Source organism: Chaetodon auriga, chromosome 9 (assembly GCF_051107435.1).
Source record: "Chaetodon auriga isolate fChaAug3 chromosome 9, fChaAug3.hap1, whole genome shotgun sequence".
Lineage (NCBI taxonomy): Eukaryota > Metazoa > Chordata > Actinopteri > Chaetodontiformes > Chaetodontidae > Chaetodon > Chaetodon auriga.
Genome location: NC_135082.1, coordinates 17,542,445 through 17,555,032, shown reverse-complemented (window position 1 = coordinate 17,555,032; position 12,588 = coordinate 17,542,445). Strand labels below are relative to the sequence as shown.

Here is a 12,588-nt window from a genome sequence, read left to right as displayed (position 1 = left end):
CATTTTCGACTTAGTAATGAATAATTTACCGAGCTCCTGGAATTCATTTATTTTTTGGCTGCGATGCATCTGTCTCTGCTGGAGAAAGGCTGAGAGTCAGTACTCCAGAGAAATCACAAGTTGCCATAACTACAAGTGCTGAGGTCTCTGTGCTGTCCAGAGTGTAGCCCCAGAGAGGTGGGCAGTAAGCCGACCATGAGTGAAGGCTGAGAGCTCTGGAAGACCCCGTCCAGCAGGAGCCCACCGCCTGAAGCGCTCCTCAGCCAGAGTTGTTTCTCTTCACAGTTTGCTCATGTAGCAGGAGATGAAACTGCATGCCTGATGATTTATCATGTGAAGAAAAGGAATCCATCAATTATTCACTTAATGTCAGTCAAGGACAGATAATGAGGCACAAAGACTACTTCAGGTTATAAATGCTTTTAATTTTCCTCAGTTTCAGATGCTCCTTTTCCTAACAGCAAGGTTAAAAAAAAATCTAGTGGTATACAGGCTCATAATTAAACTAAATTAAAAGATAAAACACACAAGGCTGGGAAATTGAATAGAGGACAATTGCAGTACATGGGCAATTTGGTTATCTTTTTGTACATGCTTTCAGTGTGGCTATTGCAGAAGTTCTCTTGGAAGATTTCTTTTCTTCCCTGTCACACGAGGCTTCTTGCAGTGGCACCAAAGTGGCTCTCTTTCTGATAGACAGCCTAATTCATACATCTGGTGTTGTTATAATCCCCTGGGAGGCTGTCTCTGCCTTGTTTATTCCAGTGAGGTCCTCTCCATCCATTGCTACAGAGGAACCCAGACCACCACAACTTAATGTTTTGTTGTTGTTGTTCAGTTCATACCTCTGAGGCATTTCACTGGTTTCCTGCAGTGTGTGTGTGTGTGTGTGTGGCAGGAGAAACATGATGTCAATGTTTGTTATGTGGCTCCTTCGGGACCACCAGTCCCTCTGTGACTCAAAGGTGTACAGATGTGTGTCCGACGACAGAGACTTTTAAAATGAATTCTTGAGTTGGATTTACAGCTGAGCTGAGGGTTTAGATGAGAGGTTTGTAAATCGCTTTGAATATTACAAGTACATACAAGTGTAGCAGTGCTTCATTTGTGCATGTGTGTTTAAGATGTGATCCTTTTGGCTGCATGTATGTGTTTTGATGTTTATAGTATGCCTATTTGTGCACTTTCAAGTGAATCAGTCTGTGGGACCCCCATGTCCGTATATTGCATGTTATATACATCATGCAAAAACTTGCACGGTTTACTCTGTTGGTTGTGCACAGCTGGGGAAATGTACCCTATGTGCATGCATGCATACATTTCACCAAGTGTATGCATGTAAAGGAATACATTGACCTTTCCTTAAAGAGCTTCTAATTCATGCAAACACTGGAAGACAGTTTACCGTGAGATGCAGATTTACATCACTCCAGACAGCTCTGTGCTGAAGAAAAAACTGAGCTGGGGGTTTAAAATGCAACTAACCATTTTATTGCACATTGGTGAGGAGAGCTAATTTGTTAAAGAAATAGAGGTGAAGTATTCAGAAATACTCTGAATTAAAAGGGAAGGCATTTAAATGGAAGACACTACTGCTGTGCACAATCCTCATTTAACATGTGTTCGTCCATTATTGAAGCACATTTCTTTCTCCTCGAGAACTCAATTTTGGATAGATGATGCCCTAGTAGATGTAACTTAATGGAAGCATATCTGAAAAACCCACTTTGATGCCATTTGTTACAGTGCAAGAGTACGTTTCAGACTCAACAGATATGGACTGGAGTCTCTGAGTATACATCTTTGTGTTTGGTATAATGTGAGTTAGAATAATTAAGCTGGAGGCCTTGACGATAGATAATGGACTGCGACAGTGAAAGGCCCCCATAATGACAGACAAGAACTCAGGGCATTGTTGTTAAGAGCACAGACATCACAGTTACAGTTTGCATTGGTGCACACACACACTGACACAGACATATAATCACAAACTCTTCAGATAAACGTTCATATGAAGTCGGTTCTGTCTTTATCTCCCTGAGCTCCCAAAGGCAGCACTCTCTGTACAACAAACCATTTCTATCTGCATAAAGTATATTTCTTTCTGACTCACTCCTTCACAAACACCCAACACAAGCAGTTACTCTTAGATGGACACTTATACACTCCCCGGTTCGTTATATTGATCCATGCTTACACAAGCATTAGCACTCACTTAGAATGAGACGCATGTCTTCGCCCATACACAGGCGCACAGAGCATGAACACATCCATACAAATGCACACGCGCTGTCTCCCATATCGCTCGCTGAATTGTGCAATGCTAACACACAAAATGTGTCGGGATAAAGACACATGCGTCTGTTTGGGGCTGGCAGATTCTTCCAAATTGAATTGGAGTGTATAGCAGCTGATGTATTCATCCAGTGTGTGTGATTTAACGAGGTCCACTCTGTCTCGTCATAAATCATATTAATAATCTGAACTTCTCATTGATTTTTGTTTTTTCAAGCCATCCCACTGCATTATTTGATATCTGCAGCCTTTGTTTCTGATTTAATGAACCCAACGTGGAATTTCACACACGCACACACACACACACACACACGCACGCACGCACGCACACACACACACACACACACACACACACGCACACACACACAGAACTCATGAAACTGCTTTTCCTTTTAGAAGTCTTTATTCATCTGTGTAGAAAAAAAGACGACAGGCCAATAAATGGAATAGCATTTTGCACCCATTTTTATGTTTATACATAAGAGTGTTTTCATTATCACATCTGAGGGTGACATTTTTAAAGGAAAAGGATTTCTGCACAGAATGAAAGGAAGCTTCAGTGCTCTTAAAAAAAAAGAAAAACAAATGGAGAAAAAAAACTAAAAACCCACACTGGAGCTCTTCCAATATTACTGGTACACAGTAACACAGGTTGGAAAGAGAAAGAGAGCTACTGAAAGTAAGAATGGGTTTCAACACTCACAGGCTCTATATATATATATCAGTCCTCCCCATCCTCCCCTCTACTCTTTATTTTTCCCTCTCCGCTCTCTCCTCTTCCTCTTTTAATCTCTGGCTGTTTGCTAGCGTTTTCCTTTGAAGTTCCTCCTCCCTTAAAGTATATTAGTGGGGTCAGTGAGAGGCAGTCGGAAAGCAGGTGCTGCTTCCTCCTTGCTGTGTGAATGTTTGTTTGTGTATTGAACTGCACAGTGTAGCGGTAAGGCTGTGATCCCTGTTAACACAACTGTGCCCATGCTATACCAAGGCCTGTAAAACTGGACGACTAAAATCGGTCAACTAAAGTAATGCACCTCCCAGAATGCATCCCATCAATTTTGACTGTCAGGTGTTGAAAAGTAAAAAAAAAAAAAAAAAAGAAGTCAGTTGTTTAAATACTACAAATTAAAATACCCTCTTGTAGGGTGAGGCAATATGATGGCACACAGAATATCTTTGCTTTGAAAATGACTACAATAATAAGTCCTTTTTCAAAAGTGTTGCAGATAAATTTCCTGTCGATTGATTTAATGAACTAATTATTTCAGGTCTACTAATTTGTCATATTTCACTATACTGTTCATACCATGGAAACTCTCAATGTAATATCTCTGATTTAATCTCTGTGGGTGTATTTGGCTGTTGTGTTTCAAATAAATGAGCATTTCTGCTTTAGAACTATATTGTAATTTCATATAATTATTGTGATGTTGTACAATAGTTTGTCAGGTGTTTAATTTACTTGATCATCCAAAAGAAGACATTTCTGTCTGGTAATTTTAGTTTTAATCAGTTTCCAAATCAATATATCCCAAGTACAATACATATAAAATCGCTATATAAAATGACAAATAGTATGATAGATCATTTCATACATATTGCCCACTCCTACCTGTTTGTATTTTGAACTTTCCCTTAAATACCACCAGAAGCAGTTCCAATTTTTTAAATAAAACTGAAAAGATGTATTATTATGAGTGAATTTTAGGAAAGAGTAATTAGACCAGACTAATTCCAACTTCCACCAAAAACTCATAGCTGCTAAAACTTATTTTCAATTAGGAAGGTTTAACCAGGCTCTAGAAGATAATAGGTTACTATTATAAGATGCATGATTAGGTTTCTTTCACTTCATTTGAAAAGGTAATTTAATAATGAGACCAGACCACAATAGAAATTGGGTACATGCAGTACTTCTTCTAAATTCTGAGTGGGAGATTTTTAATAGCCATTCTTGTCAAGCTAGTCATTTGTCCTGTGGTGTTGGCAATCATTGTACTTTTTCATGTTTTTCTCTGATTGTCTTGCCGTGCCTCTCTTCGTGATACGTGGCATGGAAATGGGTCCATATTATGATGAAGATAAAATGATACGTAAGGCAGAGACTGAAGAAGAAACATTGTTTGATGATCACAGGCAACTGAAAACATCAGTCTTTGAAGGAAGCGTGCAGTCTGTTATCACTCAGGTATTTGCTGAGTGCCGTAGTGGATTCACTGTGGGTAAAACTTCAGCCATATTTTTGATGACGATGTCACATTATTCCAGTTGTCACCGCTGTTCTTTACCCCGCCCGCACCCTTTTTGAGCCTCTTCTTTTGCTTTTGTCTGCTTTTTTACCTCCTACCGCTGCATTTGTCACACGCCCTTTTTTACTTATCTTCCTTTTTTCTCTCCTTTTCTGTCCTCGCTCTCTGCCTTAAGCTAACACACCCCTCTCAGTGCACAAAACAGCACCCCCCTTTCCCCCATCCATCCATCCATCCATCCATCCATCCATCACCCCCCTACCACTATCTCGCTCTTTCTCTCCCTCTCATTAGTCTCCCTATGCTGTGGTTTGTGTCTCCCATCTCTGTCAGAACTGTTATCGCTGCTGTCAGCTCCCTTGGTGAGAACAAAGTCGTCCTCTGCTCACGGCACCACAAAAGACAAGAGAGAAAGAAAAGGAAAGAGCCTCAGCCCAAAAAAAGGAGGCGGAAAGGAGGAAAAATTAAAAAGGAGGGGAGTAAAGTAGAGGAAAAGGAGGGGGCTAGGAACACATCTTTTCATGTCAACCATGATGCATTGTCATCTGTGAGTAATAACTACCATTGATTTCTCCCTCTGTCATCCCTTTTATCTATACAGCACAGAGCTTACAGTTGGTAGAAAGATTTGAGCTATCTCTATACACATCAAGTGCCTTTTCCTCATATTATAAATATAGCTCCTGCTAAATCTGCTAAGCCTAGTATATCAACCTCAAATAAGTTACTGTGTATTATTATGAGCTGAGAAGAACAGTAGGTTTGAAAGACACTGAGATATCCAAAAGAGAAAAGTAACCATTTATAACTATAAGTAGCGCTGAAAGACGGGCTTACTGTATAATGTAGTATACAGTAGTAGAGTATAGTAGGACTTCTGTCACTCAATAGCAATGTCCAATCAACGTAGCTGAAATCAGTCTTTTCTATCTAGCAAACCAATCGAAATTGAACCAGCAGAGGCACAGAGGGTACTTTGGAAACCAAGGACAAAATGGCCACCAGCCAAGGGGTCGTCATCATATAAATGGTGCCTGGCATTTGTGGCTCAGGGAGTGTATCCCTGTATCATCACGTGTAGGCATAATCTATGTCGGGGATGCCACCCTCTCTGTAGCCACGGTTGGTACCATAAGTGACATGATGGTGGCTGGTTTGGCTGAGGATGGTGCCATTGAGGCTGCCAGCTCCGTGGCTGCTCCGATAGGTCCCATTAGCTTGGGAGGAAGAGGAAGAGGAGGGGAAAATGGTGTGGATGTAGGTGACATCCTCCAGCTTAGGCTGCAGAGGCTGATGGGCCATAGCTGTCATCTGAAACCCTGCAGGAGGGGCCCTGATCTCTAAGATTGAAGTGTCTTTCTTGGTGCCTGACTCTACATAGTCATCATAATGTTTTCCACCCCGGCCCCTGCTGTATGAACCTGTGTCCCCGGACATGTAACCTGCTCTCTGTCCATACCAGCAGAAGATGCCAAAGATTAACAGCAGGCTTACCAATGCTGTGGCACCCCCTATGATTCCAGCCAATGGCAGGGCTGTTAGTTCAGAGTCCTGTCCCTCTTTATCTGACCCCTCCCCTCCAGAGTTGACCAGAGCCTCTCCAGTCTCTATCTGAGCACAGGCTGGTGCTGAGTCTTTACTGTCCGTGTCCATGCTGCTAGCTCGAGCTGAGCCCATGCTGGAACCCCCAAAGGAGGACTCCTGACGTAGTGGCAGCAAGCAGATGAGGTAATGGGAGCGTGGGGTGAGCTGGGTAAGGAGGTACTGCCTCCTCTCTCCAGGCACTAGAGTCTCTGTTATGGAACCAAGAGCTGCACTGCTACCCAACCTCAGCCATGATAGGCGGAAGGAGGGTGCCGGCTGTGGGCACAACCAACTCACCAGTACACTGTCCGAAGAAAGAGGTTTTACAGTCAGCTCCAGGGCCTCTCCAGATACATGTCCCCCTTCACCGGGAGGCAGAGGCATCACAAGGCCCGGCCGCTTGGCTCGCAGGGTGAAGAGGGAACCTTGTGTGGGGACGAGCAGAGAGGTAGTGGTGGTGCTGCCATGGGGGACTGAAGCCACTGCTTGGCCCCCTCCAACACCATCGTCACCTCCGCCATCTTTTTCTGCTGGGTTCACCCCCATTCCAGTACTGGGACCAGCAGGGGGGCCTTCACACTGCTCCATCAGGGAGGTTAGGTCTCTGAGGGTCTGTCCCCTTACAGGCTCAGGCCCCTGACAGGTCAGACCCCTGACTGTCACCGCTGCCCCCCGGCCGTGCAGCCAGGCATGGAGCCAGCGAAGGTTGCAGCCACAGTACCAGGGGTTTCCTCGCAGCAGTAGTAGCTCCAGGCTCTCTGTATCCTTCAGAAGTCCTCGTGGGAGACTGGTCAGATTGTTTCCTGATAGGTCCAGCCTCTGTAGCCGCCGCATCCCATCCAGCGTACCTCGTGGTATGTGAGTCATTCCGTTGTCTTGCAAATGGAGTCGCACAAGGTGAGCTGAGGGTAGGTTAACTGGTGGAGACTGCAGAGCATTCCTGACCAGTGACAGCTCAGTCAGGTTGGAGAGACGGGAAAACGTGTCATCTGCAATGCGTGTGTTGGCTAACAGATTCCCATCCAGGACCAAGCGTCGCAGGGCGGCTAGCCCACGGAAGGCATGTGTGGGGATTGTGCTGATTCTGTTGTCGTCCAGTCGCAACTCTTCCAAGGATGCTGGCAAGCCTGCAGGGATGCTTGACAGGTGGTTCCGAGACAGAAACAGCAGTCGAAGCCGTGGGGTCCCAGAAAAAGCTCGCTCCTGGATGCTAACTGTGGATATAGAGTTATCATCCAAGTGTAAACGTTCTAGTAATGGTAACTTGGCTAGAGCTGATCTCGGTAACGTTCGTATATTATTATCCTGTAAATGGAGCTCCCGTAATGAAGGCGGGAGGTGTATAGGGAATTCATCCAACTGGTTGGCATACAGGTAAATCACTCGTATGGAAGTGCTGCGTTCCAGTGAGGGAGGCAGCCCAGCGTTACTCAGACGGTTGCTCTGTAAGTAGAGGATGGCAGCCATTAATGGTAGAGGAGGAATTATGCTGAGGCCACGGTCGTTGCAGTAGACAAAACCCTCATCACAGCGGCACACTGAGGGACAAACAATGCCCTCATCTCCCTCGCCCGTCTCCATGGCAATTGCCGCTGCCGCCAGTTCCAGCACCTCAGCCAATAAGGTGAGGCACAGGAGGAGCAGAAAGAGCCAATCGCGGAGCTCAGCAAGACTCTCAGCTGCCATGTTGGTGCACAGCTCCTGATTGAAAAAGAGAAAATGGGAAACTAGATTACAACAAGTACACAGGCTACAACTCACTGATGCTAAAATCAAAAGAGGAGTAACCTGTTGTATTCAAAAGAGAAAGTACAATGAGTTGATGGCAAAAAGACATGTTGTAGATAAAGATAGTGCAGGACAAGCCACACAGTTAACAGTTAAGTGCTTAACTAAAGAGCTGTTTTTTCAACCTGCTGTTAGAAGTTCTGTTTTATTTTTTTTAATCTTTAAAGAGGAGAAGATTGGTGGATTGAACAGTCAGACATACTTCAGAGGGGCTGCCCAGTATTATATGGGTCAGAGCGACCAAGCAGAAAACAAACCGACATTTAGAGGCAGAGTGCGCGATGAAGGGTGGAGTGTGCGGGCGAGAAAGATTACAAGAATGAGTGAAAGCAAAAGGATGATAGAGATGGAGAAAATTGGACAGTGACTGTTGCAGGGAGGGAAAATAAGGGAGGAAGATTTTTTCCCAGGAGATTAACTGAAATGGACTGAGTGACATGAAACTAAACTGGAGGAGAGATTGGGGAGAAGGAAATCAGATTAATTGCCCACAGTGCTGTTGATAGCTTTTAAGACAACAGAAGTGGTAAACTTGTTCTGACTGCACTATATCTAACGGCCCAATGAAATTATGACAACAATGCATGTACAGTAAACGGAGAAAAACAGAGAATCAGAATTCCTGACTGTATATTCAGAAACGAAGGTGCCGGTTTGAGGTTATGACCAAGACACACATAGAGAAATGCACACACAAACAAGTAAACATACTGAACACAAAGCATTCACATACAGAACAAAGTCTCAGTGCAAGCTGACATGTATAATGCATATTTTCTCGTGGTTGTTATTGTTCGTGAAATCTCTATAAATTATTCAGGGAAGTGGTCCTGAAATCCCCAGAAATGTTTTAGCGAGATGTTTTACAGAGAAGCATTTTTCTGCAACATTAATACGTTCCTCGGTCGATGTTTTATGACTTGTCTCCGAGCAAGTCCCTGACACCAACATCAGTAACATAAATTTACAATTCAGATAAAATGATCTCTGTGCACACACATTCACGTCGCACTATTTATGGAATATGAATAATATACATTGGTGAAAGTTGTGGAAATTACATTGTGGTGTACTCTTGTTTGAACCCTTTCTTTTGGGTAGCCTGGGGCTGTAAAATGTGCCCTGATGTGAAATGCCTGACATGATTTGACAGCACATTTGATAAACAAATCCTCTAAAGGCAAGTATTTTTTTTTCTCCCCTTCTGTGCACGCGTATATGTGTTTGTGTGTTTGTATGTGAACTCAGTGCTAGATGCAAAATTGCCCCTTGGCTGCAGTCAAAATCCATGCAAAGCAAACAAGAGATGGCAACAATGGAAGAGATGGAGGGAAAGGGGGGAAGGGAGGGAAGGATGAAGGCGAGGAGACAGATGGAGAGTGGGACAGTCCGTCAGAGGAGGAGAGGGGAAGTGAGTTTCTGGCAGTGAAGTCTCAAGTCAGTATCAGCTGAGTTGTTGCAAAAAGAATGATTGGATGTGTTTTTTTTAATGTAAGATAGGTGTAAAAATAGCTGCATTGATGTACCTGTACATACTAGTATGCACATCTTTAAGTGTTTGCATGAAAGAGACCTGCTTCTACAACAACCGGCTCCTGTCTCAGCTAAACACAGGCAGCATTTTGATATGTGAGGGTGAAAACAAGTGTGTGCCATGCAACTCGGCATGGACCCAGTCTCTATTTTTCTCTTTTCTTACTGGTATTTTTTAGCTTAAATCAGACTATTTCCAAACATTTCCCAGCATTTGAGGCAGAAAAAGTAAGGGAGAGGAACACATGCACTCAAGAGGGAGTGTCAAGGTAGGAGCTGAGACCATATTGGGAATGCTCTATGAATATCAACTAGCATATGCTTCGGTGCCACACTATCCCCGCTTCCCTTTCATAAATATCCTCTTGGCACAAACCTGTGTGTGTTTTTGCCTACATGCCAAGGCTTCCTATCGACACGTCCTCTTAATGATCCTTAGATTTTCTGTCTTCTCCCCTCCCCGGCTTGTTTGCTCACTCTACCCAACTGTCGCTCCTTCTCTCTGTGACCTCCTCTCTCTGCATCTCCATCTTTCACGCCATCTACTTTCCCCATCAGCCCTCCGCCACCTCCTCCCTTTCATAATCTTTCATTATATCCACTCTCAGGTTTGTTTACAGAAGTGTCCGTGCAGTCATCCTCCTCCTCTCCTCCCTTGTCTCTATCTCCTCCTAATCCTCTTTTATCGTTTCCTCTCCAGTCGTCTGTTGATTCCTACACACTGAGATTGGATCAATCAGCTCTGCTTCAGTCCTCCTGCCCAGACCTCCTCTCTCCTCTCCTCCATGGCAACTTAGTTTCTCTTTTTCATTTAGATGCAGCAGACCCCCCCCCCCACTCCCTCTAGGCCTCAGCTTTCTCGCCTGTGCATTCGCCTTCCTCTCCCTTTGTGCCGTGTTTTCCCCCACTAACATTTCAATCATGTTCTGAAATAAAAGCCTTTGTTGAGGCACAGAGCCAGTGCGTGTTTGTGTTTTTTTTTCCCTATCATGTAGCTGAAAGCAAGATGTAAGTGTGGCGTTCTTCATTGCACTGAACGCAAGAAGAAAAGCGTGTGTGTGTGTGTGTGTGTAAAAAAGTCTGCGCGACCTATGATGTGATTGCAGAGGGCTTGCTAACCTGCTCAGTCTCTGTGCCTTTCACGTCCGCCGCAGCTTTGTTTTTCCTGTATCAAGGATTTGTGGAGGCGAGTATTAGTATGTCTATCTATGTGACTGAGGCTGTAGCTGTAGATCTCTCTGTGTGTTAGCGCAGTTTCCTAGTCTTCCTTGAATCGTTCACAAGTGTAGCCTCGCTCCTTGGGGCTGTTGAAGCTTCCTCAGCTTGGGTGAATGATGATAGGGATGATGATAGCCTGTACTCCAGGGCTCCACAAGTAGCAACACCAGCATGGCTCAAAGCCGCCGCGGCACCCACATTTATGTGTTGTGTGTGTGTGTGTGTGTCCTGCTGCCAAGCTCTTTCTCTCTCTGGGGTAAGGGGCTTTTAGGCCTGCCAACTCAAGTCATCTTCAATAAGCGTCCAGAGGCCTAATTCTGAAACCACCACTCCACACCCAAATGCTACAGTTGGGCAGACAGTCAGAAGATGGTTGAGGGCTCAAGGGTCCTTCTTCGAAGTCAAAAGCAGTCCCTGATACTCATGCAAGCAGTGGGTCATTCAAAAATAGTACTGTGCTGTGATACACTCGCTTTTAATGACCAGGTAGAGGCTTTAATTAATGAGCAGCAACGGGAGAATAAGTGAGATTTCCACGGCTCAGAAAAATCCAGCAAAGAGTCCTTACGATCTGTTATTATTGGGTGTATTATAAGAATTATTACAACATGAATTTCACAGTTCAGTGATGGTAATGAGTATGTTTGAGGCTGTGATGGATAGGTTGGCCCGGAGAGTTGAGTTCAGAGGGAGAAGTCTTCTCTCCTGCTTCCTTCTCCTTCCCTCGCAGTTTCAGCCACAACGCTCCTCTGTGAAATGTTTTGCTCGCTTCCTTTTCAGTTCACACAGATTATCTTCAGAGGCAGCAAAGCCAGATGACAGTGTGTACTGTATGTAGTCCACTCTGAGCGGCCCTGTGATGGCCAGTCACGTGGCTCAGTGTGAAAAGTTCTCCCACAGGTTGGCAGAAATGGACCGCCGTCTAGTATCCTCAAGGTAGACTCGACTGGTGTTTGCTTCAGCAGGACAGCTGCCTGAGTGTTAGTGAACACTGCCCTGAGAGGAGACACAGACACGTACAGTATTAGCATTTTCATTTGGAGATGCAGTGAATTAGAGTAACAAGGTATTTGAGAAAATTGGAGAGTGGAAAATCCTTCTTAAACCACGCACAATGGGCCATTTGTAACACATCAGAATTGAAACCAGAGTGCACGAGAGCCTGCCATTTTTGAGCCCTTTAACTAGTTTAGCTTTTATTAGTAAGTGAGCCCAAATTTAAGCGGTTCAAGAAATATATTGCCTGAATAGTAATCTCACATATCTGTCATGTTGATTACCTTCCAGCTTGAAAATATTCTTCAAATATATTCAAATATTGCCACAGTAGCTTACATGTCTAAAAATAGATACAAATTAGGTGCTTCTAAGAGGCTGCATAAATAAAAATGCTTTCCTGTCTTCATTTTTTTTAAATGCCAGCCTTCTTTAACTGACTCCAAGATGTAATTTTGAGTTTAAACGTTGGCACAATATGGAATACTAAAAGGTACGGGCTAAATAATTATCCCCATCAGAATGGTTATGCCTTTTAAAATTAAGTACCTCATGAAAATACTTCCTGAAGGTCAACGCTGCACATACGCAACGCTAAGCTCCCAATGGACACAAACCTCCCATTAAGGTAACTCCATGTTTTATGTCTGTTTTTTTTTTTTTTTTTTTTCCCCCGTCACACAAAGCTTTGGAGCTTTCATCAAACCACCACCCGCTAAGTGCCTGTATCTTCAGTGCAGAATCAAACCCCCAAGTGAACACTGGCTTTAGAAATATAAGGTTTTCATCGGGCATACTGAGTGCACAGAGACAGATTCATCAATGCCATTAACTGCTCTGCTGCTCACATTCGCCTCTACACTTCATCCCAGAGTAAGTAGACTACATAGCCAACTGGGAAATTATCATGCAGTTTGCTTAAAAACAA

The 12,588-nt window shown here is 43.9% G+C and overlaps 2 protein-coding genes across 7 annotated transcripts in view; one reads left to right on the top strand and one right to left on the bottom strand.

Annotated features, from left to right (window-relative positions):
- The window catches only part of macrod1 (mono-ADP ribosylhydrolase 1), a 109,214-nt gene that overhangs the window by 20,946 nt on the left and 75,680 nt on the right, over positions 1-12,588 (top strand). The window lies entirely within an intron of this gene.
- Positions 1-12,588, bottom strand: part of flrt1b (fibronectin leucine rich transmembrane protein 1b) — a 78,088-nt gene that overhangs the window by 41,958 nt on the left and 23,542 nt on the right. For 3 of the 5 annotated variants that reach the window (XM_076739067.1, XM_076739063.1, XM_076739065.1), the window contains exons 2-3: positions 10,566-11,660; positions 2,666-7,826 (exon numbers count right to left, since the gene is read on the bottom strand). In XM_076739067.1, coding sequence (XP_076595182.1) covers positions 5,613-7,811 — 2,199 coding nt within the window. In that variant the 5' untranslated portion in view covers positions 7,812-7,826; positions 10,566-11,660 and the 3' untranslated portion in view covers positions 2,666-5,612. Of the gene's footprint in view, positions 1-2,665; positions 11,661-12,588 lie in introns of those variants that run through there. The other 2 variants (XR_013077568.1, XM_076739064.1) reach the window with 2 other exon arrangements.